The sequence below is a fragment of the Colletotrichum chrysophilum genome (genome assembly GCF_026319265.1).
Source record: "Colletotrichum chrysophilum strain AFK26 chromosome Unknown scaffold_74, whole genome shotgun sequence".
In the NCBI taxonomy this organism is placed as follows: domain Eukaryota; kingdom Fungi; phylum Ascomycota; class Sordariomycetes; order Glomerellales; family Glomerellaceae; genus Colletotrichum; species Colletotrichum chrysophilum.
In genome coordinates, this window is record NW_026517361.1 from 136681 (window position 1) to 159820 (window position 23140).

The following is a 23140-nucleotide window of genomic DNA, read 5'->3' on the forward strand; positions in this document are numbered from 1 at the left end:
GTTGAACGCGAACCGCTGGGTGGCATCTACACACGCTTGGGGGGGAAGAGGGGAAGGCGATCCTCGCAGCAATGCGACTTCATGCGCATGTTTTCTATGAGACCTATATACTGCGCATGGCTGTCAAGTATCAAGCTCAAGAACTGCATTCCACTTATCATCCGGTCCACAGCCAGTCGGGTCATTCATAAAAACGGCGAGCTGAGTGGTTGACGGACTGCTGTCACAGCCCCGTCGCGGCGAGATGAACAGACACGACCACGATAGCCCCTGAGAAGGGGACACAACCCTGACGACGAGTCGACTAGTGCTGTTAGTGCGCAATCACTGTGGGGGCGGTCCACAATGTGCAGCGACTGGCCGTTGAAGAATGCCCAGTTGAGACGATACACCGATGCAGGTTTCTGGGATTTTGTCTGCCTCCCCATGGAGATGGCTCGTAGTGCATGGACTTGGGAGACGAACTCGAACGATGAGTGTCAATCATACTGGAGATCATCAGGGACAGAAGAGCCGCAGACGCTTTGCGATGTCTTGCGAAGCGAACTCTGTCGTAGGTTTTCGATACGCGGCGCGATGGATGCGAAGGAGTCCTCTCCTTGATGATCCCACACCGCTGCAGTAGGTACGAGAAACACAAGACAACACTGCCGTAATGCAACGCATCCAGCGCTAGGACAAATTGTTCACAGATCTTCAAATGGCTTTATGCGTTTTGGTTGGAACGGACCAGGGCTCGGGACGGAGACAACTCCACCTGGAATCCGCCTTCAATGACACTCTCTTCACCATTTCGCCAGCCGCCGAGGGCACAGAACTATTTGCGGCCCTTGTCAACGGCGTCAAAAAAAGAGCGAGAGACGGACCATCAGCCCCGTCCCGGCCGAGTCACGCAACGGCCCGCGATCTGGAGACGGCTGGAACGTCGTCTCGATCAGTTTCTCACACGTCCTTCTTTCTGGAATTTTGGACAGAAAGATTACCGAGAGACTCATTGCGATTGACATGATATCAAATAGCGCAGGTGAAGTATCCTGGCATTGCGTGGGATATGCATCCATGAGCATGCTTTTCGTCACAAATAGCCAATATACAGGCCCAAGACGTCGTCTTCCCAACGAAGTAAGTATCTCGCCGGTTGCCACTCTGGGCTCCATGTGAATTCCCAGGTCCCTGAAAACCCGACAGGAGGATGCGCTAACAACGTTTCACTTCTACGGATAGCTGGCTACTATTAGGTCCCGACGATAAGTCCCGACAGATAGGACAACCGTTACTGTCACCTCGGTCAGCCCAAAGTTCAGAGAGTTCAGGGCCCAATCTGCTGGTTCCGGAGATGATCGGCCGCGCCATCAAAAGGCCTCCCATCATTGACCAATTGGGAAGCGCTTGATTGACGTCCTCCACTGTGTCTTCCCAAAGTCGGGGTTGGTCTGGTTGGACCAACGCGGCGTGTCCTGGGACCCCATCCTCGTCAATTTCCAACGGTGGCCGGGGAACTGGGCCTACCGGGGACTGTTGCCGGTAGGATTCGAAGAAAACTCAAAGGCCCACTGTCACCAACAAATGCCAAGACACCGCGACATTTTTCTCGCACCCGGCGAAGCATGTGAGGCTGTACGTATTTGTTTTTCTACCAGAGGGGTCTGCAGCTCAGTGTTCACTTGTGCAAAGAATCCATGTCCGCCATGCCGGGTAAATATTGTGGATGATCATCTTGCAACGTCTAGGCATCTAGGCATCCGCCTCAGGCCATACGAGACATCGATCAAGACCTCCCAGAGTAACTGCCTGCAGGAATTGAACCAAACAGTCTATTGCTGCTTGTAGTGTATGGAACTGCCGATGGGATGACGGATCTCTTCCAATCGAAGTGAAGCAAGTCTGCGAAGAAAATCTATGACCCACAAGCTGTCAGTCAACTTGTTGCCAACAAGAATCCTTCTGTGAACGAACCCCCTGGCAGACCCCCCAAGTCGCTTCATACCACATTTTGGGTTACTAGCCCGTCATTGGAATCCCACGAGTCACGGTGTCGCAGTTCCTGACATGAAGGACCCGTAAAAGTGCGAGGCGAGGCCATTTGACCTACCGCGAACCAGGGCCGCTGGAAATCTCGGCGCCGCGAAACAGATCCCCGGTTCTATGTCAGCTGGGCCGTACCGAGAAAGATCTTCCCGTCGATTGCCTTCTGAAGGGTGGGTAGAAATGTGAGAGAAACTGAAGAACCTTCAAGTGCGACGGCCGTGACATTACAACTCTAACAGCTGGGGCTGATCGACCCGGTATATCTCCTAGTTATGTCGTGCTTCCCCCATCAACGGGCCACTTCTTGATATCTTGGTCCTCTTGCGCTCATCGCCTATCTATCCGTCGAAGTCGAAACGAGATCAAGCCAGCCGGTCCCGTCATCATGGCTTCACCCGCGGAAGTGGCGACGCCGCCAGTGCAGTACATTCCGATGACAACAAGCGCACGAAACTCTTTGATAGCCATTGGCTGTCTATGTGTCGTCTTCGTATCCGTCGTGTTTGCGCGCTTATGGGGTCGATTCAGGGGAATCGGGATCGGAGGAGACGACATTCTCGCCGTCATTGCTTGCGTTTGTCACCACGATGCCACGAACATCAATACGAGTTTGCTGACTCTACGTAGCTGTTGTCCTGCAGCACCATCGGCCTGAATGTTGCCGTCTTCACATCAGGGGTTGGCTATGATTTTGATCCAGAGTCCGACGTTTATCCAAACCGTAAGCGGACAACCCTTTCCCATGGTTGTGATATGCCTCTGAGACTAAAATCATGTTCTGAACAGTTGTCAACAACCTGCAGTACATCCTCAAGGTGACTTTTGCATTCACGCTCGTCTATCTCTGGGCTTTAGCATGCTTAAAGCTCAGCCAACTCTGGTTCTACCACCGCGCGTTTTCCTTGCAATTGAGCAGGTGGATCTACGTTGTCGCAGGAATCGTTGTTGTTTGGGCTCTGACGTTTACGTTCCTCTTCATCTTCCTTTGCGATCCCATTTCGCAACAATGGACCGTCATGCGCATTGGTCATTGCATGGACCAAATCCTGGTCCTAAAGTGCATCATCATGACCAACGTCATAACTGACTTGTTTATTGTCATACTGCCCATCTGGACCGTCTGGCAACTCCAAATGAGGAAGACCGAGAAGTTTGCAGTCATCTCCTGTTTCGCCCTCGGCCTGGCGTAGGTGGCCTATCTTCCTGCTATCCAATCTATGCTGATACTGACATCCAAAACAGATGCTGTGTCATTGGCATCGTTCGCTTCGTGCTGATATTCACCATCGATCTGATAGGAAACCTCACGGGTACCTCAATCACCACCTTCATGCTCTGCACCATTGAGCTGATGCTCGCGGGTCTTTGCATCAACATTCCTATGCTTCGACCTTTCTACGTACGATGGAGGGCGAGATATAAGTCTTCTTCCATGGAGAACTCCAACGAACAAAGCGGCTACAAGCATGGGTCAAGCAATCAACTCAAGGTTCAGCCAAAACCAGGCCAGTACACTGCCTGGATCGAGTTGGTAAGCACTCTCTTGTCGTTCTGGCTATGGTCCAAGGGCTTTGACACACGAAACAACTTTGCTACTTGCTGTATACCTATGAGATTATCATGCTGACGGCCGCTTTGCAGAACGACAAAGATGGCCACGAGACAGTCAGCAACGACGACGGCGGATCCGAGAGAAACCTGACGAGGGGACAACCGAGCGACGCGATCCACGTGAAAACAAACTGGAAGATCACCAGGGAATAATTCAAGACAAAGCAACAATACCTACCAATGGACGGCAAAGTGGAGATGACAACACCTCGGGGTTAGAAAGTAAAATGGGAACCAGGAAAAGGGTGAATCAACAGGGCGCATCGATGGGTTGCTATACCCAGGGACGGATACTTATGAACGAAGCTATATGGATTGATACCCATCCAAAGAGTCTACGGAACTGAATAATTATGAACTGCAGTGGCTACCGGCAGATTTGGAGACATGTAGGATAGACAATGGACCGCTATTTCTGGGATTCTTCAACAAAACCGAGCACAGGCGCTTTAAAGCGATGCCGTTTTCGAACACAATATGACCGCTTCGGAGTTTGCTGTAGTAGTCACCAGTAATTCAAGGGAGTTGACGCTTAAGCCGGTGCGGCCTCTACCACAAGCTCCTTTTTCTCGCCTAACCCGTGCTTATGTTACTGCTCATTCTTGCGTCTTCCCTCCCTTTCGGCTCGACTTTCACTTGCTGGATCAAAGTATGCTAACAAAATAATCAGTATACGTTGGATAGACGATTCGGACTGAATCCTCACGCTTCTCCCCGAACACGGTGGTTCTGATGCCTCTTCGAGGCGCATCATATGTCCCCGGGATCACTCGATGGATTGTGCATCTGGTCAAGTCAGCACTCACCTTTCGAAAACAAGACTTAGACTGACCTGTTGTCCCACATGGCTATAGAGCCTACTTCCCACTTCCATCGCACAGCATGGTCATCAGCTGAGTGAATATGATAGGCAAAGAAATCGAGGAGCTTGTCGGACTCATATTTCTTCAACTCTGCGAAGGCTGTCACAAAACCAGGATTGACATTCAGCGCCTTGAGACCAGAAACAGGATGGGTCCTGACAGCGGGGTGATGCGAATCAATGGGAGGACGGTTTGGACCAACGCCCCAAAGATCAAGAATCGTGTCATATTGCAGCCTCGAGGTGTGTACTGCGTGCAGCCCGTCGACAAACTTCTTCATGGCATCGCTGAGCGCATCATACAAACCGTACTGAGACACCCAGGCAGTGTCGCCCCCAACTTCAGGGTGCTCTTCCATGCGAAGCAAGGAATACGACGGAGGGTTCACCTCGAACGAGGTATCGGCGTGAAAGTCTCCAGAGGGCCATGGTGTGTATTTGAGTATTTCTCGATGATCCTCGCGACTTCCTTTTATGATGACATGTTTGACGTCCTTCTGAGCCGGGTGACGGTCGAGAGTTCCGTAATGCTCGAATAACTTCACCTGGCCTTCGGTAGTAAGGTCTTGGTCTCGGAAGAAGACGACGCCTCGTTCCGTCACCAAGAATGCCAACTCATCTAGTTGCTGAGGCGTAAGTTGCGACAGCTGAACATTTTCCAGGACAGTACCGATAGACTCAGTCAGATCCACTCGTTTGGCTGCAGAGAAGAGGGCCTTCTTGTCTGGGTCCGCGAAAGAAGCCCTGTCCTTGTCGGGAACTATCTGCTCTCTGACAGGCTCAGGGGGCACGTGGTCTTTGATCTTGGGATGAAAATGAGGATGAAGAGAGATGGGAAACCCGGAATCGGGCGAGACGTGCTTTCTGGATTCTAGATTTGCCATGGTTTGGGGAGTTCTGTTGACCTTTTCGTCGCTCGACAGAGAATCTGCTGCTGCTCTTCGATAAGCAGACTGTTCTGCGCCTTCTTATTATTGGCAATTTGATCACATCATCATGAAATCGTCATCATGTATTCCCGTGAGCACCATAACCATGATTATTGCGCAATTGATACTGCATATCACAGATGAGCGGATCAATCTCCTATTCGTGGGCGGGGAGGCCCGAGGTTGAACGCAAACATACTTAAGGGCTATGTCATTCCACGTCGGCGAGAGCCAGATTGACGATGTGAGTAATTTTTTGATACTGACCAAGACTGCTACAAAGCAAAGGCATTGCTCGAAAGACATCATGCTCTATGCGGGACATCCCGGGTCCAGACTCTGAAGGATTCCTTCAGTCATGAACTCAGTCATCTCAGTCACAGCTCAGCGCAAATTCAGCGGATGGCACTGCAGGGCCGCTTAAGAATGACCTTAAGGTAAATGGATCAGCGGCAGAGCGGAACAACGTCGGACGGGTCGTTCTTCTTGTACAATGAGCTTTCGGACTCTGCCCGACAGATGCCCAGACTGACAGGTAGGAGATTTGAAAATTCGGCATCTCCCAATAATCAAGCATTTCCATTGGCTTTAAAGACAGTCGCAATCCCGACAACCGATTGCATCAGAGGGTTAGGTAAGCGAACTGCATGTTGTTGGTGTGTTTTGTGCGTGTAAGGTGGTGGTGGTCGATGGCGTGCGCGCTTCATCGGATGGCATCAACGGCAGTGGGCCGCGCCGGCCGGTCCAGTTCAGGCAAGTTTCCGGAGACGCACCCACGCAAAGTCGGCAAGTTGGCGACCCAACGCGTGGTCTCCTAGTCAGTTCTCCATGGAGATGCTGCTTTCATGGCTTCATTCCATGTCATTAGCACAGGAATTGGGGTTGAAAGCTGCACGTAGGTGGGACTTGAAGGTGGAACGCGGAACAGTGACGCGAGGTCTGGCCCGAGAAACCGGATCGTCAGAGGGGCGACATGCAAGTCTTTTCCGTAGCAGACTCTTTAAAAAGATTTCCATGTCAATTGTGTCAGCAGAAGAAACTGCCAGAGTCCCTGTGAGGTTACCCCAAGCATTGTTTGCTAGCCAGCCGATTCCAACATCGAAGCTCCAGGATCTTTGAATCGCTTCGCAATGGCTATCGTGGACGAGAAGCAAATCAAGACCGTGGCTGAAAGCCCGGAGAGCCAGAGCGATGGGGGCCACAGCGAGGTTGACTGGTCGCAGGAGGAGGAGCAGCGCCTGCTCCGAAAGTAAGTTTGCGCATCCAGTTCTAAGCAGCTTTTACTAACCCGCTCGCTCTGCAGGGTCGACATCTTGATTATGCCTCTGCTGATTCTTGCTTTCTTCGCCCTGCAACTCGACCGCGGAAACATGTACGAAATTCGACCGTCGCAAACGTGGAAATTTGAATTGACGAGGACGTAGGGGTAATGCTCTGACCGACTATTTCCTGAAGGATGTCGGAATCTCCCAAAACCAATTCAATGTTGGACAACAGTTGCTGTCAGCGGGCATTGTTATCCTTGAGGTGAGTTTGAGAACTACATATACACGCCGAATCGGTCATAAGAGGTTGACTATCGTATCCAGATCCCCAGCAACCTTGTGTTATACCGAGTAGGACCGACTCTTTGGATTGGTGGGCAGATCATTGCATGGTTGGCACTTACAGTCTTGGCACCACGTTCGACAACGCTAACTTGACCAATAGGGGCTTGGTCGCAACATTCCAAGCATTCCAGAAGGGTCTCGGTCCATTCATGGTAACTCGGCTGCTTCTTGGGTATGCTTTGGTCTTCTTTCTGGTTTGATGAACTTCAGCTGACTCGTTGCAAAAGTCTCTGCGAAGCGGGATTTATTCCTGCTGCTCTGTACACCATGACCCGGTGGTACAAGAAGGAGGAGACTAGCAGGAGGTTCTCTTGGTTCTTCCTCGGCAATATGCTTGCTGCCGCATGCTCTGGCCTTATCGCCTATGGCATGTAAGTTAGCATCCGCGTCGAAATCCACACTGACGATGTATCGTGTGACATACTGATAATTAACCGCAGTTTGCACATGAGAGGCGTCGCTAATCTGGCTGGATGGCAATGGCTTTTCTTGGTGAGGAACATCGAGTGCGATGCGCAAGAGTAGACACTAATCGTGAACAGCTTGAGGGCATCTTCACTGTGCTCGTCGGTATCTGCTTTCTCGTTTTCTTCCCAAACCAAGTCAGCAACCCGGTGTCCCTGGCTGGACTGCGATACTTCAGCGAGCGGGAGGCGGAGATCCTCTACAAGAGAGTTATGCTTGACGATCCTTCCAAGGCGCACCCGAAGAAGTCCGTTAGTTGGCCGGAGTTGAGAGAAGCAGTATGTTCAATCGACTTTGACTGTCTATTCCGCCCAGTACTGACCAGTGTTAGTTGACAAACTGGAAACTGATACCCCACGTCATATTCACCATTGCCGCTTTGTCACCGTCATCGACTCTGAGCTCGTACGCACCTTCGTTAGTTGCTTCGATGGGATACGACAGACTGCAAGCCAATGCCATGGTTTCCATCGGCGCCTGGATTTTGATCCCAGTCAACCTGTTCTGGGGCTGGATTGCGTACGTTCCATCATGACATTGCGCCAAGCTCCGTTGATAAATGACAAACGAAACTGACTTGCCCTCACAGCGATAAAACAAGAGTGCGCGGGCCATGGGTGTTCCTGGGACTGCTGATCTTCTGGGGCTTCAACGTGAGTCGAACGCGTCATGTGTTCTTGGCTTGGCAAAATGGAACTGACAATGCGTAGCTTGGCAACCTGTTGCTGATTGATTCTGATCGTACAAAGAGATTTACCATGTTGACTCTTTCGGTGGCATTTTCGTTCCCTTGGCGTAAGTCTACACATCTCCGAAATAAGCTTGGTGATCATGCGTCTGACACAGCTTGATTAGATCCCGTCAATGGCGCCTGGGTTTCGATGAACGCCAAGTCTGCTGGCGAACGCTCAATCACAATGGCCATTCTAATCATGGCTGCGAACTGCTCTGGCATTGTGGGTAAGCAGTTGTTCCGGGAGGGCGATGGACCCAAGTACCGCCAGGGGTGGACTGTCATCACGGGCCTGGTGACTGCCGCAGTTGTTTGCGGCATCTGGGCCAACGTGCAGTATTACATCTTGAACAAGCGTAGACTGAGCCGGACCGGTCTGTCTTATCAGTACTAAAGATGGAGGCGAGGTTGTGGGGCGACGAGAGTCAGCAGGAACACCATCGGCGATGCGCAAGAATGCTCGGCCGCAGAGATGGCTTCCAAGATATTAGAGCTGAAGTCTGAATATGGGCCAAGCGTGAAGTTACTGAAGACGCTGCACTTGGCGAAGAAGAATGATGATAACGAGGACTCGCAACAGTCAATTTGTTTACATGGGACTTTCTTCGGGCAAACCTGTGGATGCTTCTGTTGCCGGGACCGGGCATGTAACGTCCGCAAAGTCCCCGATGACACCTGAATCATGGCGACCTGCCAAACGGGCGCAGGATAGGAGGATCTACGCCCTACAGCTGTCATGACTTGGCGCTCCCTGACAGGAGAAGGCATTCAGCCACGCAAGCTGAAGAACGGGACAAGACCTGAGACTGAGCCACATTAGGATTCAGGTTGACCATCGTTCATGTGGTATGTGCCCATTTCATGCGGGTGACTCTCTTCAGTTCACTGTTCAATAATGCCTATCAAGTTTTCTCTACTTGTCATGGGCTCTGGCCTCCAGGCCGCGCCCTGCGTTTGGTTTTGAATCTCCGTATCCATCGCTCGCAATACCTCCCTGTAGTGGTCGGCCATCGTCTCAGGATAGTCGGCGAGGTCCGGCACCGTCCACTGATCATAGCATGCCCCGTGCGTGTTGGCCGCGAAGTAGGCGCCGTGATGTCGGATGAACAGGAAGCAAAGGTAGCAAAAGCACTTGGAAGCGCCGAGGCATCTCGGGCGGTGCCAAGGAGGACCACCAGGCTGCGGCCGATGGAGCTCGAGGTCGTGATGGACGCTGAGGATGACCTCTGCGTGGACGTGAGTCGACTTGGCCCACGGCTGGAAGGCGACGGTGGTGATGGGCACAGCCTCGTATGGCAGCAGGAAGAGAAGGTCCACGCCGTGGAAAAGCTTGGCGTGAGATTGAGACAACCCTGTCAAGCTTAGACAGATGCGGTAGTAGGCTGCGATCTTTTCAATCTGGCGCAAAGTTTTGAGGCAGGCTTGGATTTGAGTTGTCGCTCTGACCCCCTGCAGGCGTTGGAGATAATCTGCGACCAGGGATGAGGTGCAAACTCGGTAGCTAGACCGCACAACGTCGACAAGCGCCTCGTGGTCGTTGGCTGGTGGTGTCGTCTCAAAGGCTTCAAGGAGTGCCGCAAGAGCCAAGAGTTCTTTCTCCAGCTGCGCCCGCTTGTTGGCCTCCTTTTTGGCATAGAGGAACTGGGCGCGATGGAGCAGATTGGCGAAGTCGGCATGCAGGGCCTTCTTGTGGGTGCGGGAAAGGTAGGTTGGCTTCTTCCACTTGCATGAGCGCAGACGGTTGAGCAGGCGAGTTTGATGATGCCGAGTTACTTGGTCCACGAGACTCTGTAATGTCTTGGCAGACGGCTCGGCAGATACGGTAGACAGCCTCTGGAAAATAGCGCGGAGAAATGCCTGTGAATCGGGCTCGATCGCGTCAACCGAGGCGATGGTGACCCGGAGTCCCTTCCCTTGAGGACGTCGGCTTTCCTGCACGGTGGTTGCAGCGACAGACTGCGCCCCTTCGCCGACGGCGATGAGGTAGGCGATGTCATCAGCTAGACGCTGTTCCGCAGCGAGTGACAGCTGGCGGGGATGAGGTTGTTGGGAGACGCTGTCGGGGTTTCGGCCGACGACGTCCGCCCCTGCGGCGCCTGCATCCGCATCTGCATCGGCAGCTGCATCTCCGTCTGAGTTCGCGTGGTCTGCCGCTAGATCAGATTGCGGAGGCAGGGGAAAAGTTTGCGCATCCACAGGGACCGAGTTGGTCAGCTTCTCGAGTTCAACGACATGTTGGCGGAAATCGGCCTCTGGTAAATGTTTCCAGATGGAGTCCGCGGGAGACGCCGTGTTGGCAGGTCGGGCGCGCGGCTTCGCAGATGAGGTGCAGGAAGAAGCTGTCGGCAACGCCTGGGCGAGGCCGGACAGAGACAGCGACATGGATTGAGGACTGGAATTGTCACTGTCACTGTCACCGTCACTGTCACCGCGAGGGCTGGGTGGGTGGAAGGGAAGGGAAGGCAACGGCCAAAGCGAAAGTCCGCCGAGTAAGAAGGGGAGAAAGATGAATCGGGAAATGGAATTGTTCTCAAGGGTTCCACGGCATCAAGGAGACGCCACCCAATCAAGTGGGCGGAAAAGGGAGCGCGAGTGCTGAATTTAGGGGCGCCAAGAGAAAACGTTAACGCGGCGGCAGGCCCCTACGGCGGGAATGACTGACTAACCACCTCACTTACCTATTACTCTGCAGTCTGCCACTATGCAGCTGCATCCAATGACGATGTAGGTGATACAGACCAGTGTGACGGCTCAAATCTAGAGTCCGACCGTCGGCAGCGGAGCAGATGGGACGCGACAGATGACGGGCGAGTGATGTGCCGGTTCCATGGTGTCGGGAGGTCTGGACTTAGCAAGCCTACCGACTGCATAGCAGTTGTAGTAGTAAGAACTGTTAGAGTCTACGGCCGCAGAAGGTCCAAGCCACTAGGCGGAACAACGGCGGCGCCAGACTGGAACCAGCAGGTCGGTCGCACTTCCCCCACGATGAACAGCCCTGGAAGCCTTGGACGAGAGTCTTGGAAGCTGGGCCAGAGTCTTGGACGTTTCTTGGAAATTTGGAGGAAACGCCGCACCTATATCTGCCAAGCCATGTTTGCCAAGAAGACGACGTTGAACTCTTGCCAAGACAGCGACGTGTGGCACTGGATTGGATTGGATTGGGTTGGATTGTACGGATACACTACCCATGTTCTCTTTGACGAGCTGGCCCCCTCCGGTCAGCAGTCTTGGCAAATGGAACATGAGATGAGCACCTCAGCATGTGAGTGAGGAACCGGACTGGACTGACTGCTCATGCCTCATGCCTCATGCCTCATGTTTACCTTCACCCAAGGTAATACCTGCGAACGAACGGTGACTGACTGTCTGCCCTGGGCCGGGCTAATTAGCGCTCACTTGGCCACTGTAAGATGGTCACGGAGTAGCCCGAGTGTCCCTTGCCTTGCCTACCTACCTCGTAAGGTCAGGTCCCTACATACCCACCTTACCTTACCTTACCTACATGACCTAGGTAGGTAACGACACCTCAAGCATCGGCATCGTCTAGACTCTTCCGGGTTACAGCGGTCCAGTGCAGTGGTTAGGCCTTGAGTGTGTCTTGCTCTTAGGGAGCTTAGCGTATGGATCCGTACCCTAAGGTAGAGTCGCAGGCCGACGTGGCTGTGTGCCAAAATAGTGCACTGACGAGCGACCCCTGGGCCCTGGATGCTTACCTTAGGTACCAAGGGCTTGGCCTCTGAACCTGCTCATCTCTTGACCCTCTGTAGGCCCTCTTCGATCCTCCTTAGGGCCACCGGTAGACCCCGTACGCTCCAATCAGACGCCTCACCGCGCGCTGGCGGCATAGCCATTCTGGGCCCTAAACTTTATCTCGACCAGCATCAACCACGGAGGCTTCAGTTTATCTGCTGCTTTATTCGTACTGCCCGTCTCGAGAGTCGGTCGAGACGAGGCCTCACCTTACGCGGGGCCTTTCCCCCGCCCTCTCTCCCTCTCCTCTCCTCTGTCCGCCTGTCTCTCACACAATTCATCTCTCTCGACCAATACCAGACGTGGTTAGACAACCGCGTCTCCCCGTCTGGAGACCCCGGAGCCCTGCCCCTTGTTCTTGGCCTCACCGTCGTCGCGTAGCTATCCGTATGGTACAGCGTAGGCAATGACCGTGCAAATTTCGTCTGCCCTCTTCTCCAGTAATACAGTTCATCCCTGGCCGTCTCAACACTCATAACCCCTTGGTCTTGGAACTTGCCTTTCCCACAGCCTTTAGGCATCGCCCTACGCACCTAGGGCGTGCTCTGTTCGCATATCCGCCGTGCTGAGTTCGGACGGACGGTTTTAGCCAGGAACAATCGCCCGGCTTCATCCCAGACAAGCGGCTATTCTTGACAGCGTTGACAGAGATTGATGAATGTGCCTCCCAGAGCCACGAGTCAGCCGCGTGCTGACCCGCGGTGTCGGCGCCGACAAGCTGGGTCAATGGCCGTCACTGGACGAATGAATTGCTGCTCATGTTCCTCCATGGATATCGGCCGATCAGAGAGTCTTGGCCTTTTGCTGATAGACAGACAGACAGCCTCCCGGAAAGTGGAAGCGGTCCCCTCTTCACACCACGGGAACGCTGTCAATGTAAAAACCTGCCTCCACTGGCATAGCGACGCACTCCCGCCAAGCGCTCGCCAATTTGACTTTTTGATGACAACCTGATTTGGGAAGCCCTTCGGCGGCCCTTCCACAGGCGCTTCCTTTCAGGGGTGATTGCTTCTTCTGTTGCCAGCACCGCGCTTCGTTCTCGTGATGTGTTTCCCAAGTACTGACTCTCCCCCCTGCCCTCCGCGCCCCTGGTCCCGTCCGCGATTGATCATTGCCAAGCACGTGGCCGCGGAGAGGTCATCACTCTCGTGCTCGAGCCGCGGACCGGCAGAGTGCTTGCAGGAAGGTCCAAAGGGGGCTTGGTGTTTTGGTGTTTTGACCAGGCAAACCTGCCAAGACGTTGCCTTTTACCAAGATAGTCCTCATCATGACTCCACGAAATTAATATCGCGTCGTCAAGTCATAGCTTTCCGGACCCCACGATCGACTGCTACTCTGCAGTACCGGTGTATATTTACCTCTAGATCTTTCCGCTCCTTCGATCTGTTGTTTCATTGAGCCACCCACAACTCAACTCATCGAGCCCAGTCACTCTTTTTCCCACTTGCACCTCACGATCTTTCTCTGTTTTCGTCGCAATGAAGGCCACCGCTATTCTCTCTCTCATCCCCGCCGTCTCGGCCTTCTGCCATCATGGCACCAGTCTCTTCAAGAGAGCCGAGGGCACCTACGGTTTCGATGCCATGAACGGTCCTCTCAACTGGCACTCCCTCACCGCCGACAACGCTGCCTGCGCCCTCGGCAAGAACCAGTCCCCCATCAACGTTCTCGAGACGAATACCAAACAGGTTCAGGGTTCCTCCATCATCTTTAGGCCCGCAAACTACGCTGAGGGAGCTGAGCTGGAGAACCTGAACGGCGTCCTCGAGGTCCGCGCGAACGGAACCATGTACAACGGCGGCAAGAACTACACTCTCCGCCAGTTCCACTTCCACACCCCGAGCGAGCACCGCCTCAACGGCGAGCACTACCCTCTCGAGGTCCACTTTGTCTGGGAATCTGAGGCCGGTAACGGTAAGTTTGGAAAACATGGGAAAGTGGCTTGTTTCGGTTGCTGATCAGAATTAGGCACTTCATCTCTTGCCGTTGTTGGCTTCCTGATCGAGGTCGCCGAGACCACCGACCCCATCCTTGCTTCCATCTTCAAGAACGTCGACAAGGTAACCGCCGTTGGAGCTCACGCTGCTACCGATCCTTTGGACTTCACTTCTCTGTCCAGCCATCTTGCCAAGAGCACCATCTACCAGTACGTCCAGGCCTCACACACCAAACTTCTGACATCGAATCACATGCTAACCTCGTAAAGGTACTCCGGATCCCTCACCACCCCTCCTTGCACTGAGTCTATCGCCTGGAATGTTGTTGGAACCCCCCTCAACATTGATATCACTACCTACAAGAAGGCCAAGGGCATCATGAAGTTCAACTCGCGCTACACTCAGAACACCCCTGGCCAGATGAACCTGTTGGAGAACGCCATGGTTAGCCTGCAAAAGATTGTTGGCGATCAAGGTACGAACTAGATTTACTAGATATCTTTTGTAATTGAACTTTTGTTGTTTTTGTGCAAACTTTGAAACGACGGAATCCAGCCAACCAAAGGCTTGAAGGCATGATGCTCGATTCGTCGTCTGTTGCTCTAAAGGACCAAGCAATGCCAAGTGAGACATCTCAGTCGCTAAACATGGATTAGAAGCTGAAGACGCCGATCAAGTTCCTGAGCGTCCGTGCAAGAAGGGCAAGAAGCACGACCACGATCGCCAAGACTAAACGGTTTGATAGAAAAAAGCCTGACCCCCGAAACCGCTAATGTAATGCGACGTGACCTGTCAATTGCGCGGTTGGCCACGCTGTGAGTCTGTCCAATGGTACATGGCTCCATTCAATACCTTGTCGATCATCATGATTGTGTTGCCTTCAGATGGTAAAGGGCGTCTTTTTCTTTTTGAATCAGAAGTAATTCCTTTTGCTTCGGCACTTGTACATAGATTATTCATGTAAATCCTCATTCACTGCAAAATTCTTAACCTCCTTACTTCTGAATTACTTCAACTTCTGCGCAACAGCATCCATGCATCCCTTGAACATCTCGTCCAAAATGCCCGCCAAGACAGGCTTAAAGCTCGGGTCCGTCCAGTCTGAAGCCCCGGTCCAACTGAATTCCGTCTTGTCCCCTTCAATTCCAGTAAGTCGTAGCGTTCCTCTGGGGTTCGTTGTGTTCGGGACGCCGTCTAGGATGAGATAGCGAATGGTATGTGTTTCGGGGTCCGCCACCTCCAGACGCTCATGGACGACGGTGCCGTTATCGAATGTAAGAGTACGGACGGCTCCGATACCGAACCCGTCCAGGCTTGACTTGACTACGCCGGGGAACCAGAGTCTCTCCGATCCGAACGCGGAGATGATTGCCCACACTTCCGAGACAGGAGCCTCGATGACTCGGACAACCTCGTGCGTCTTTTCCTTCTCCATGGCGTCGGAAAGTGCGGAAAAGATGGGCAGTATTTAATTGGCAGGTTTTGAGAAAGTAAGGGGGGTAAAGTAGGTGTGGTTGATAGGAGATTAGGGAACATCGACGTTTGCCGCGAGTTAAATATCACCTGCTGGTAAGCATTATTCAGCGTTGTCCGAACGCCGGTGGGATGCCGCAGTGGGATCCGACAATAGTGACGTCCGCGGGTTGCGGTCAAGAAGGCCCGTTCTCTGTGCAATTTCAGGTCAATAACAAAGCTGCACGTCTAGACCGACCCGCGAGCCTAAAAGTAGGACCCGTGGCAACAGAAAATCAAATGTTTGTTTGCTCGAGGCCGAAGCTTTTTTCCCGAAAGCCTGCACGTCTAGAAACCCACGGGTTGAATGTATTGTATGTGTTGCCTTGACGTAGAGAATTCCAACGGGTTGTAAGTGTTTAATGAACTGAATTGTAACAATAAAAGAAGTATGAATTTGAACGACGCCAATTCAACGTTTCATTTGGGCTTTCCATAGTTTGCATACTTCTTGGAGAGACCCAGTCTGACACCCTCTTTAGTAGCCTTGTCAAGATCCTCGTCAGGCAACCCAAGCACTTCGTTGGCCAAGCCATACTTGTGCTCGACATCGCCATCATTCGAGGGAAAGAAGATGCGGGTGTACATCAACCTTGAAAAGCCAGTCCTATCCCCACTCTTCAGCGCCTCATGTCCAGCCTTCCACCGCTCCTGCGTGTTCTCATGTGTGATAGTCCAGTCACTATCCGATGTTCCCGTGACACGCTTGACGCTCTCGAACATATCTCGCTGGGACACCAAAAAGCTGGAGATATAGAACACCTCGTTAGCACGCTGTTGGATACAGGGAGACTTGTCGTCTTCGTTCTCAGGCAATAACTTGAGACTGAGAAAGGCTGCAAGGCCGCGGCCGCACTGGGACCATGTTGAGGTGTTGATCTTGATATTGCCATCGTCAAAGAGAATCAGAGACTTGTTCTTCATGTCAAAGCCGTACTGGTCAGATGAAAGACCCAAGCTGTACTCGTACCAGAAGCCTGGGGACATGATGATCCAATCACTGACGCCTAGCTCTTCAATGTCTTTCACCGCCCCCTCGAACGCGTGACCCAGGAGACTGTCTTTCATGAAAGAAGTGTTCTGCGGATCTGGGCACCAAGCATTTGGCATTACGTATGGAACACCGGCTTTAGCTGCGGCTCTGACGAGTTTGCCCTGAGTGTCCTGAGGAGCGCTGACGTTCATGGTAATGATGAGGTATTGTTGTCCCTTGAGTGCTTCGACGATAGAGTCCTCGTCATCGTAGTTCACCTTGGCTGCGATGACACCCTCGGGGAGTTTCGAATCGCTGTTGTAACGGGTGATGGCGGTTATTGTGTGCTTTCCGCCTTTGAGCAGCTCCTCGGTAAAGAATTTGCCCATGGTACCGGTAGCCTGCGTAGCGATTAGTCCGACTGTGATGAAGTGATAAATTCTATGAAGCAGAACTTACGCCAACAATGGCGACCTTCTCAATGCGGTTGATGAAGCCGGATGGCTGATCATTGGCGTATTTGGCGATTCTAGGAGCCATTGCGGTTAGGCTACTTTAGTTTGTGCGTCTACAACGAACTTGCTCAACTGATGAATGGGCAGAAGACTTAGATTATTACTGCGAGTGAAGATATTAGAGAAAAGCGAACCGTCGTTTAAATAAATGTGAAGTTCTATTGGTGGGCTTCGGGTTCAGGCAGGCTCATGGGGATCGAAAATTGTTAACTCCGAACACCTGGCTGCTTCGGCAAGTCTGAAAGTGGCATCAATGCAATTCGAGATCCAGTCCGATCACCCGTAGGTACGTCCAGCAAAGCCGTAAATACGCGCTTTGGTTAGACTGAAAAAGAATGGCCTCAATGACATGCAAGTTTCCACAGCGCTAGCCATCCTGCTTGTGAATTCCTAGTAATGTTTTCGACCGACAGCACGATTTTGGTAACGTTGCTAGCCACCTACGATGTGAGGTATTCGGACTTAGGTCCTCGAATGCAGAAAGCCGTAATACAACACAGCTCTCGTTTTGTTTTGTCTCAAGTCTGCAGCATCTCAGCTTGCCCCCTCAATGACGGTGTGTTTTCTTTGGCCTCCATCAGTAAGACTAACACCGGAACGTCGGAGGTGCGACTTTCCTAAACAGGAAGCTTGCCACTCCTCACTTCCATTTCTCGGATTTTGCATCCGAGCGGCCCACGCAGCTGGGCGGGCCACATGGGGCATGCGAAAACTCCAGCGATGTGCCTAGCCCCGGAGATAACTATGTCTTTCTATGCTCCGCCGACTAGTAGATCTTAGCACACAGGCTAACATTTCGGTGCAACTTTTGTCCTCGACTGTCCGGCCCGTCGAGTACAGTTTCAACCGGCAAAGACCAACGGATATGGTGAAGCCACTCGCCGGAAGGCACCCACATGGTTCTCTCAATCACTAACAAGGCAAATATCACACTAGTGCGCAATCTCAAGAGTACAGTAGACTTTCGGGTGTCGGGCACTACTTGATTAGTCTTGGTCGCGAAAGGCCACCTTGGGGCCCGAAAGGGCGAGGATCCCACTTCCCGCACCGCACGGACGTTGGAGAATTTGGATGAGTACCTTATTATTGAGTACTCTTGTCTCGGATAAAGGGATAAAGTTCAACGAAAGGTGAGGCTTCAAAAAGCTCAATACTCTTCCTCGAGCTACCCAAATTCACCCGAAGAACACCTGTTCTAGTTGTCGGTGCATCAAGTCTAGCTGCGAAGCAATCACGCGAATGAGACTTTCAACGCGCGCCATAAAGGTACAGCAATTCTTTTGTACACTTCCACCGAGTACCGTGCTCTTGTGAGTGGGAATAGATATTTACAATGAAGTAGACAACCATGTACAGAGAGTTTTCGGGCCCAAAAATAACGTCACGTTTACTCTGTGAGGTTGTCTTTCTCAATGGTGATTGAGTCAATTGTCCAGGTGATTCCGTTATCCTTAGTCTGCCATTCAGTGTGAGTTGCGTTGGTGTACGACACGATGTCACCAATGTTCTGAACGGCCTTGTTGAAGACCAAGGTGATGTTGTTGTATGCGTACGCATCAAGGGTACCGCAGCCATCGCCGTAGCACTCGTTGCCGGAGTAGAACACGGCAGGCCTCATGCCCTTGGCTATGAAACGAGGTTAGGATGATTTCTCGTATCTATTCGGCTTCGAATGTCGACTTACAATCGGACTCCGAAGAGAGTAGCTTTCCCTTAGACCAGACCTTCTGGTCGATCATGTCGGTAGAGGAGTTAAGAGATACTATAATCGAGTTAGCCGGTGCGTTCTGTGTATATCGAATGAATACAGATGCACTGACTCTCAAAGTCCAAGGTTGCGTTTTCGTCAACCTCAACGTACGGCTGGCCGATTTGCCCGTCGGGAGTGTAAGTGCTGGCAGCGACACACCATTGGGTGTTAGGAGCGCTGCAGCCCCATGCGGTGTTGTCAGGACCCCAGTTGAGCAAGGGTTGGACGAAGTTCATCTTCAGAACATCGCCGTTGTTCGGGTTGTCCTGGACACCGATCCACAGTGAGAGCCAGCGCTCATTCTCATTGCTCTTGACCCAGTCCTTCGGAGGAGCAGGAACCTCCATGGAATAGGTAGCCTTCGTAATGTACTGGCCGCCCGTCGTAGGGCCAAGGTAGAACATGTTGCCATACTCGTAGTTGGGGTAGATGTCGGCCTTGGCTCCCAGAGCCAGGGCGGCAGCAGCGGCAAGAACGGAATTGCGCATCTTGAAAAAGTTTTGAGTTGAAAGTAAAACGAGCGACGAGAGATCCTGTCCCTGTGGTTGGTTGTAGTTGGTGGTTGAAAGAGTGTGTGAGGTCGGCCAAGGAGCTAGTGCAGATCGCCAAGTGCTTGAGATGCTTATATATGCTTCGAAGATTATGGGTTCATTTTAGTTGACACTGACCCCTGGTTGAAACAGCGCTTCGTAGAGGTGGACGAAGACTCTCGTGGGCCGATCTAGCCCACGGAGAAATTAATCCAACCCACCCGGTTAGTGCGGCATCCAACCGAGCAGCTGGATGCAACAGAAAGATGAGGAACGGCGCCAATCAATTTCTTTTCAAGGGGTAAAAAATGGGACGAACGCGTCAATCTTGGTACTGGAATGGGAAAGAAGAATGATACCAACTAATGGGTTCAATCGCATCAGTCCATCTTCGCCTAGAGCCAGTGTCTGACAAAGAGGTTGAAAAAAATGGCTCCCCCTAACACGGCAATGATGAAAATTGGAATACGAAAATTGAAGGATACTCAATTACGACTGGAAGCACGGCTGCCCGAGCGAAAACTTTCTGGAGCACTATTCGCGATGTGGCCCCTAAACGACGGTAAGTGAAGTCATGGCGTTCAGGGCATGATGACTATCTCGCCCGGTTCTCTTTTCTCCTCTGCGGCATCCCACGCTTGTTCCCAATCCTCCAGCCGAAACTTATGAACTGGCCCCATGCCGGCCTTTCTTCCAAGGGGGAGAACTCCGGTTTCTACCATTTTGATGAGCCTTTCGGTCTGCTCCGGAGTGCACATCCACGTTCCTTTGATGGTAATTCCACGGCCTAGAATGTCCATGTAGCCAAAGTTAATACCGGATAAAACGCTGCCCTCCAAGTTGACTTTAGCGCCGTGCCTGAGAACGTTCATGCAACTGGTAAAATGAGAAGAAGTGGCTGCGCCAGATGGAGACATGTCCCAAAAGGCGTCAGCTGACCCCCGACAAGCCTTGCGGAGCATTTGAGTGTCCTGCTCGACGACATTGGTGAGTTTGACAGTGGAGACGCGAGCGTTGATGGACGCAATTTGCTCGAGAACTGGCCCATTGCGCCCGATGGCAATGACGTGTGCGCCCATAGCAAGGGCGAGGTGGACAGCTGCACTCCCATACCTCCCTGTCGCCGGGGCGACAATGACAGTATCTCCAGATTTGACATCGATGTCCGCAAGACCGCCGAATGGGACGAGCATACTGAAGAGATGTGTCAAGTCTTCCATTGTGTACCCAAGCCCATCTTGATCAATACTGCCCAAAAGCCTCTCTTCGTTTAACGGGCGGCAACTCTCCAGAGGAACCTTCGCGTAGTCGGCATACGTAGAGTTACGCCACTCTCCTCGGGACAGCTTTCGACTGCCCTCGTCAAACCCTTCCATCATTCCGGAGATCCATATTCCACCACGGTCCCGGGCCTGTATGTATGGATCAAAGAAGACCAATTGCCCGTGTTTCAGTCTTGTTGCGTCGGGTCCGATGTCGATAATTCTGCCGATGGACGCAAATCCAGGGGTGAAGGGAAATGGCAAAGGATGTCCGCTGCTCGGGTTTCGATACACATTCGGAGAGTTGGCTCTGACGGAGACAGCAATGACTTTTATGACTGCATCTCCTGCGTTTGCAGCTGGCTTCTCGCGTATTTCAAAAATTGCGTCCTGTCCCGCCCCGGGAAGAACAACAGCTCGATTTGTAATGGTGTTTTCTGAAGACATGTTGAATACAGAAGTCAAATTACATGTACAACAGATGACAAAGATACTATAGCAACTGCTTCCCGTTTTGTAGTACGGTCTGTTGACTTCGTACTCGTAACCGGACTGTTGACGGAATTTTAAGCGGAAACTACGGGAACTGTTTTATGGCCTTACTTAGTCTAGCTCTTTGCGGAAATCTGAAAAGCGCGTGTCTTGATTCCCGTACAGGCTTGCCAAGTCTCGAATGACCCGCTTTGGAAAGGAAAGAAGACCACGAATTAGCCAGCTAAGCGGAGTTTTTTGTGGTTGCGGACTTGCAATTAGTAATTCACAAACTCCGCAGCCCTGCTTCCATAAAGTTGTACTCAAGGACGCAAATTCATCGGCCATTGCGTTGAATGCAAAATGCTCGCCAAAGGGCCTAGAAAATCTTTCGTGTTGTGCATGTGGGCTTTTTTCTAATTCCTGGTGTCTCAAGCGGGATTGTTCAGAGCTCCTCATTTAATTTAGCAAAATACTTCCGATGTTGTAAGCATGATGACGCAGGTTGAACTCCCGACAATACATATGAAACTCGACCTGATCTGCTCATGCGATGGTCGTAGTCTTCAACTTGATATTCATAACGACAACAGATACTGCCTGCCTTTCTGGCTGTTTTCTTTCCCGTTTCATTTTCCTTTCTTTTGACTGAGCAGTAATCGAAGAGGTTGGGTGCGGACTATATAAAGGCTTTCGAAGAATCTTTCGTACATATATTACCTACGGAAAGAAACGTCCAAGAAAATGCAAGAAATTAATAGTTTGAGGTTGCTTCAGTTTGTGTCCATGATCGCCGTACGCGGTAACGTAGCGCCAGCGGAACGAGATTCTGAAAGCAGCCTAGCGTCTGCGCACGGCCTTCAAAACACCTCAGTGATGTTCGATGATCAGGATAAGTCAGCACGTATTACCTCCACTGCGAACAACCCGCTTCGGCACACCGCTCCCCGTCACAACGTGCCCGAGTATTCAACGCAAGCATGGCAGAGGCAGCTGATGCAGTCAACGTTCTGTCTAGATTCTTATCCGACGAAAGAATTGATGGAGTCTCAGGGGTCAATCGGTTCTTCGAGTCGCTGCCAACCTCCCAGCCTCGGAATGTGACACCAGCCGCGCCACCTACCGACGCCATAGTCTTCTGTGCTTCGTCCGTGCTCGCCTTGGCCGATGTTGTTTTCTCTGCATTCAATGGAGGAGAACCATCTGGTAACTCTGCACTTGACCAAAAGATTGATCTGTGAGTGTGAATACCTATTCAGTGAGATTGGGCGTCCACAAGAAAAGGAGACTGACCCATGCCCCCAGAGACGGGAGACGCACAGTCCTGGTGCTTTGCGGCGGCATCGGTCACTCTACCCCGTTCTTGTATGACGCAGTTGCCAGACATCCAATCTACAACGTAATCGCAGACGAAGTTCAGCGGAAACCAGAAGCACGCGTCTTGCAGCTGATTGCCGAGCGCTGGTTTGGGATTCAAGCCCTCGAAGCCGGTCCGGAGGCTGCCATGGTGCTTAGTAATGACCGAGATAAGTTTGTTGTCGTAGTTGAAGATCGTTCCACAAACTGTGGTGCAAACGCATCCGAGTCTAAGCAAGTTCTTGAGGCCTGTGGAATTACCTCACCGCGGTCGATCATAGTTGTACAGGATCCCACTATGTCAAAGAGGACCGTTGCAACGTTTGAGAAGACGTATGCCATGAACCACAGATCTACACCTCACATCACCAGCTGGCCAACATTCACGCCAAAGGTTCACGTCAAATCTGGCGTGAATGAGGAGGGAAAACAAGATCCACTAGCACTGCTCCAGTACTCCGGGCAACAAAGCCGTGGCATTACCTCAGATGGCCTATGGGACATGGGACGTTTCGTGGACTTACTGATGGGGGAGGTGCCTCGTCTCAGGGATGATGTAAATGGTTATGGTCCCAATGGCAAAGGATTTCTCGTACATGTGGATATTCCGGAGGCGGTCGAACGTGCCTGGAAATACCTTGACAACGCAATTGGGGCCGCAGGACGAGATCGATAGATGCATGCACTGAGTGTAACATGACTGTAATTCCTACCTAGTAAACGATGAGAGTGCTTGAAGCTATAGCGCAGAATCATAGCTTGTTTCAGGTACTGATTTGATACTCGTATTCCTAGGGGTTTGGGGAATGGAATAGAATTTCTGATGCAGCAATGCCAACATCACTG

The 23140-nt window shown here is 52.0% G+C and overlaps 9 protein-coding genes across 9 annotated transcripts; 3 read left to right on the forward strand and 6 right to left on the reverse strand.

Moving 5' to 3' along the window:
• Positions 1-3095: 3095 nt before the first annotated feature.
• Positions 3096-3792, forward strand: COL26b_008471 (uncharacterized protein; the record flags this gene model as incomplete). The annotated part of the gene is made up of 3 exons (XM_053181229.1): positions 3096-3214; positions 3271-3559; positions 3670-3792. 3 exons carry the CDS (start codon positions 3096-3098, stop codon positions 3790-3792), a joined length of 531 nt encoding a protein of 176 aa, XP_053034849.1.
• Positions 3793-4461: 669 nt separating this feature from the next.
• COL26b_008472 (uncharacterized protein) lies at positions 4462-5385 on the reverse strand (the record flags this gene model as incomplete). The annotated part of the gene is made up of 1 exon (XM_053181230.1): positions 4462-5385. One exon carries the CDS (start codon positions 5383-5385, stop codon positions 4462-4464), a length of 924 nt encoding a protein of 307 aa, XP_053034850.1.
• A 1175-nt stretch (positions 5386-6560) lies between these two features.
• COL26b_008473 (uncharacterized protein) lies at positions 6561-8632 on the forward strand (the record flags this gene model as incomplete). Its single annotated transcript, XM_053181231.1, has 10 exons — positions 6561-6679; positions 6734-6802; positions 7141-7212; positions 7268-7411; positions 7481-7532; positions 7583-7783; positions 7837-8024; positions 8095-8158; positions 8216-8300; positions 8361-8632. 10 exons carry the CDS (start codon positions 6561-6563, stop codon positions 8630-8632), a joined length of 1266 nt encoding a protein of 421 aa, XP_053034851.1.
• Positions 8633-9120: 488 nt separating this feature from the next.
• Positions 9121-10620, reverse strand: COL26b_008474 (uncharacterized protein; the record flags this gene model as incomplete). The annotated part of the gene is made up of 1 exon (XM_053181232.1): positions 9121-10620. The coding sequence occupies one exon, from the start codon at positions 10618-10620 to the stop codon at positions 9121-9123; it is 1500 nt and encodes a 499-aa protein (XP_053034852.1).
• A 2846-nt stretch (positions 10621-13466) lies between these two features.
• COL26b_008475 (uncharacterized protein) lies at positions 13467-14658 on the forward strand (the record flags this gene model as incomplete). Its single annotated transcript, XM_053181233.1, has 4 exons — positions 13467-13902; positions 13957-14134; positions 14195-14400; positions 14582-14658. 4 exons carry the CDS (start codon positions 13467-13469, stop codon positions 14656-14658), a joined length of 897 nt encoding a protein of 298 aa, XP_053034853.1.
• A 273-nt stretch (positions 14659-14931) lies between these two features.
• On the reverse strand, positions 14932-15360 carry COL26b_008476 (uncharacterized protein; the record flags this gene model as incomplete). The annotated part of the gene is made up of 1 exon (XM_053181234.1): positions 14932-15360. One exon carries the CDS (start codon positions 15358-15360, stop codon positions 14932-14934), a length of 429 nt encoding a protein of 142 aa, XP_053034854.1.
• Positions 15361-15857: 497 nt separating this feature from the next.
• COL26b_008477 (uncharacterized protein) lies at positions 15858-16950 on the reverse strand (the record flags this gene model as incomplete). Its single annotated transcript, XM_053181235.1, has 2 exons — positions 15858-16811; positions 16870-16950. 2 exons carry the CDS (start codon positions 16948-16950, stop codon positions 15858-15860), a joined length of 1035 nt encoding a protein of 344 aa, XP_053034855.1.
• Positions 16951-18312: 1362 nt separating this feature from the next.
• COL26b_008478 (uncharacterized protein) lies at positions 18313-19163 on the reverse strand (the record flags this gene model as incomplete). The annotated part of the gene is made up of 3 exons (XM_053181236.1): positions 18313-18551; positions 18610-18687; positions 18746-19163. 3 exons carry the CDS (start codon positions 19161-19163, stop codon positions 18313-18315), a joined length of 735 nt encoding a protein of 244 aa, XP_053034856.1.
• Positions 19164-19786: 623 nt separating this feature from the next.
• Positions 19787-20584, reverse strand: COL26b_008479 (uncharacterized protein; the record flags this gene model as incomplete). Its single annotated transcript, XM_053181237.1, has 2 exons — positions 19787-20081; positions 20145-20584. The coding sequence occupies 2 exons, from the start codon at positions 20582-20584 to the stop codon at positions 19787-19789; spliced, it is 735 nt and encodes a 244-aa protein (XP_053034857.1).
• Between the last annotated feature and the right edge of the window lie 2556 nt (positions 20585-23140).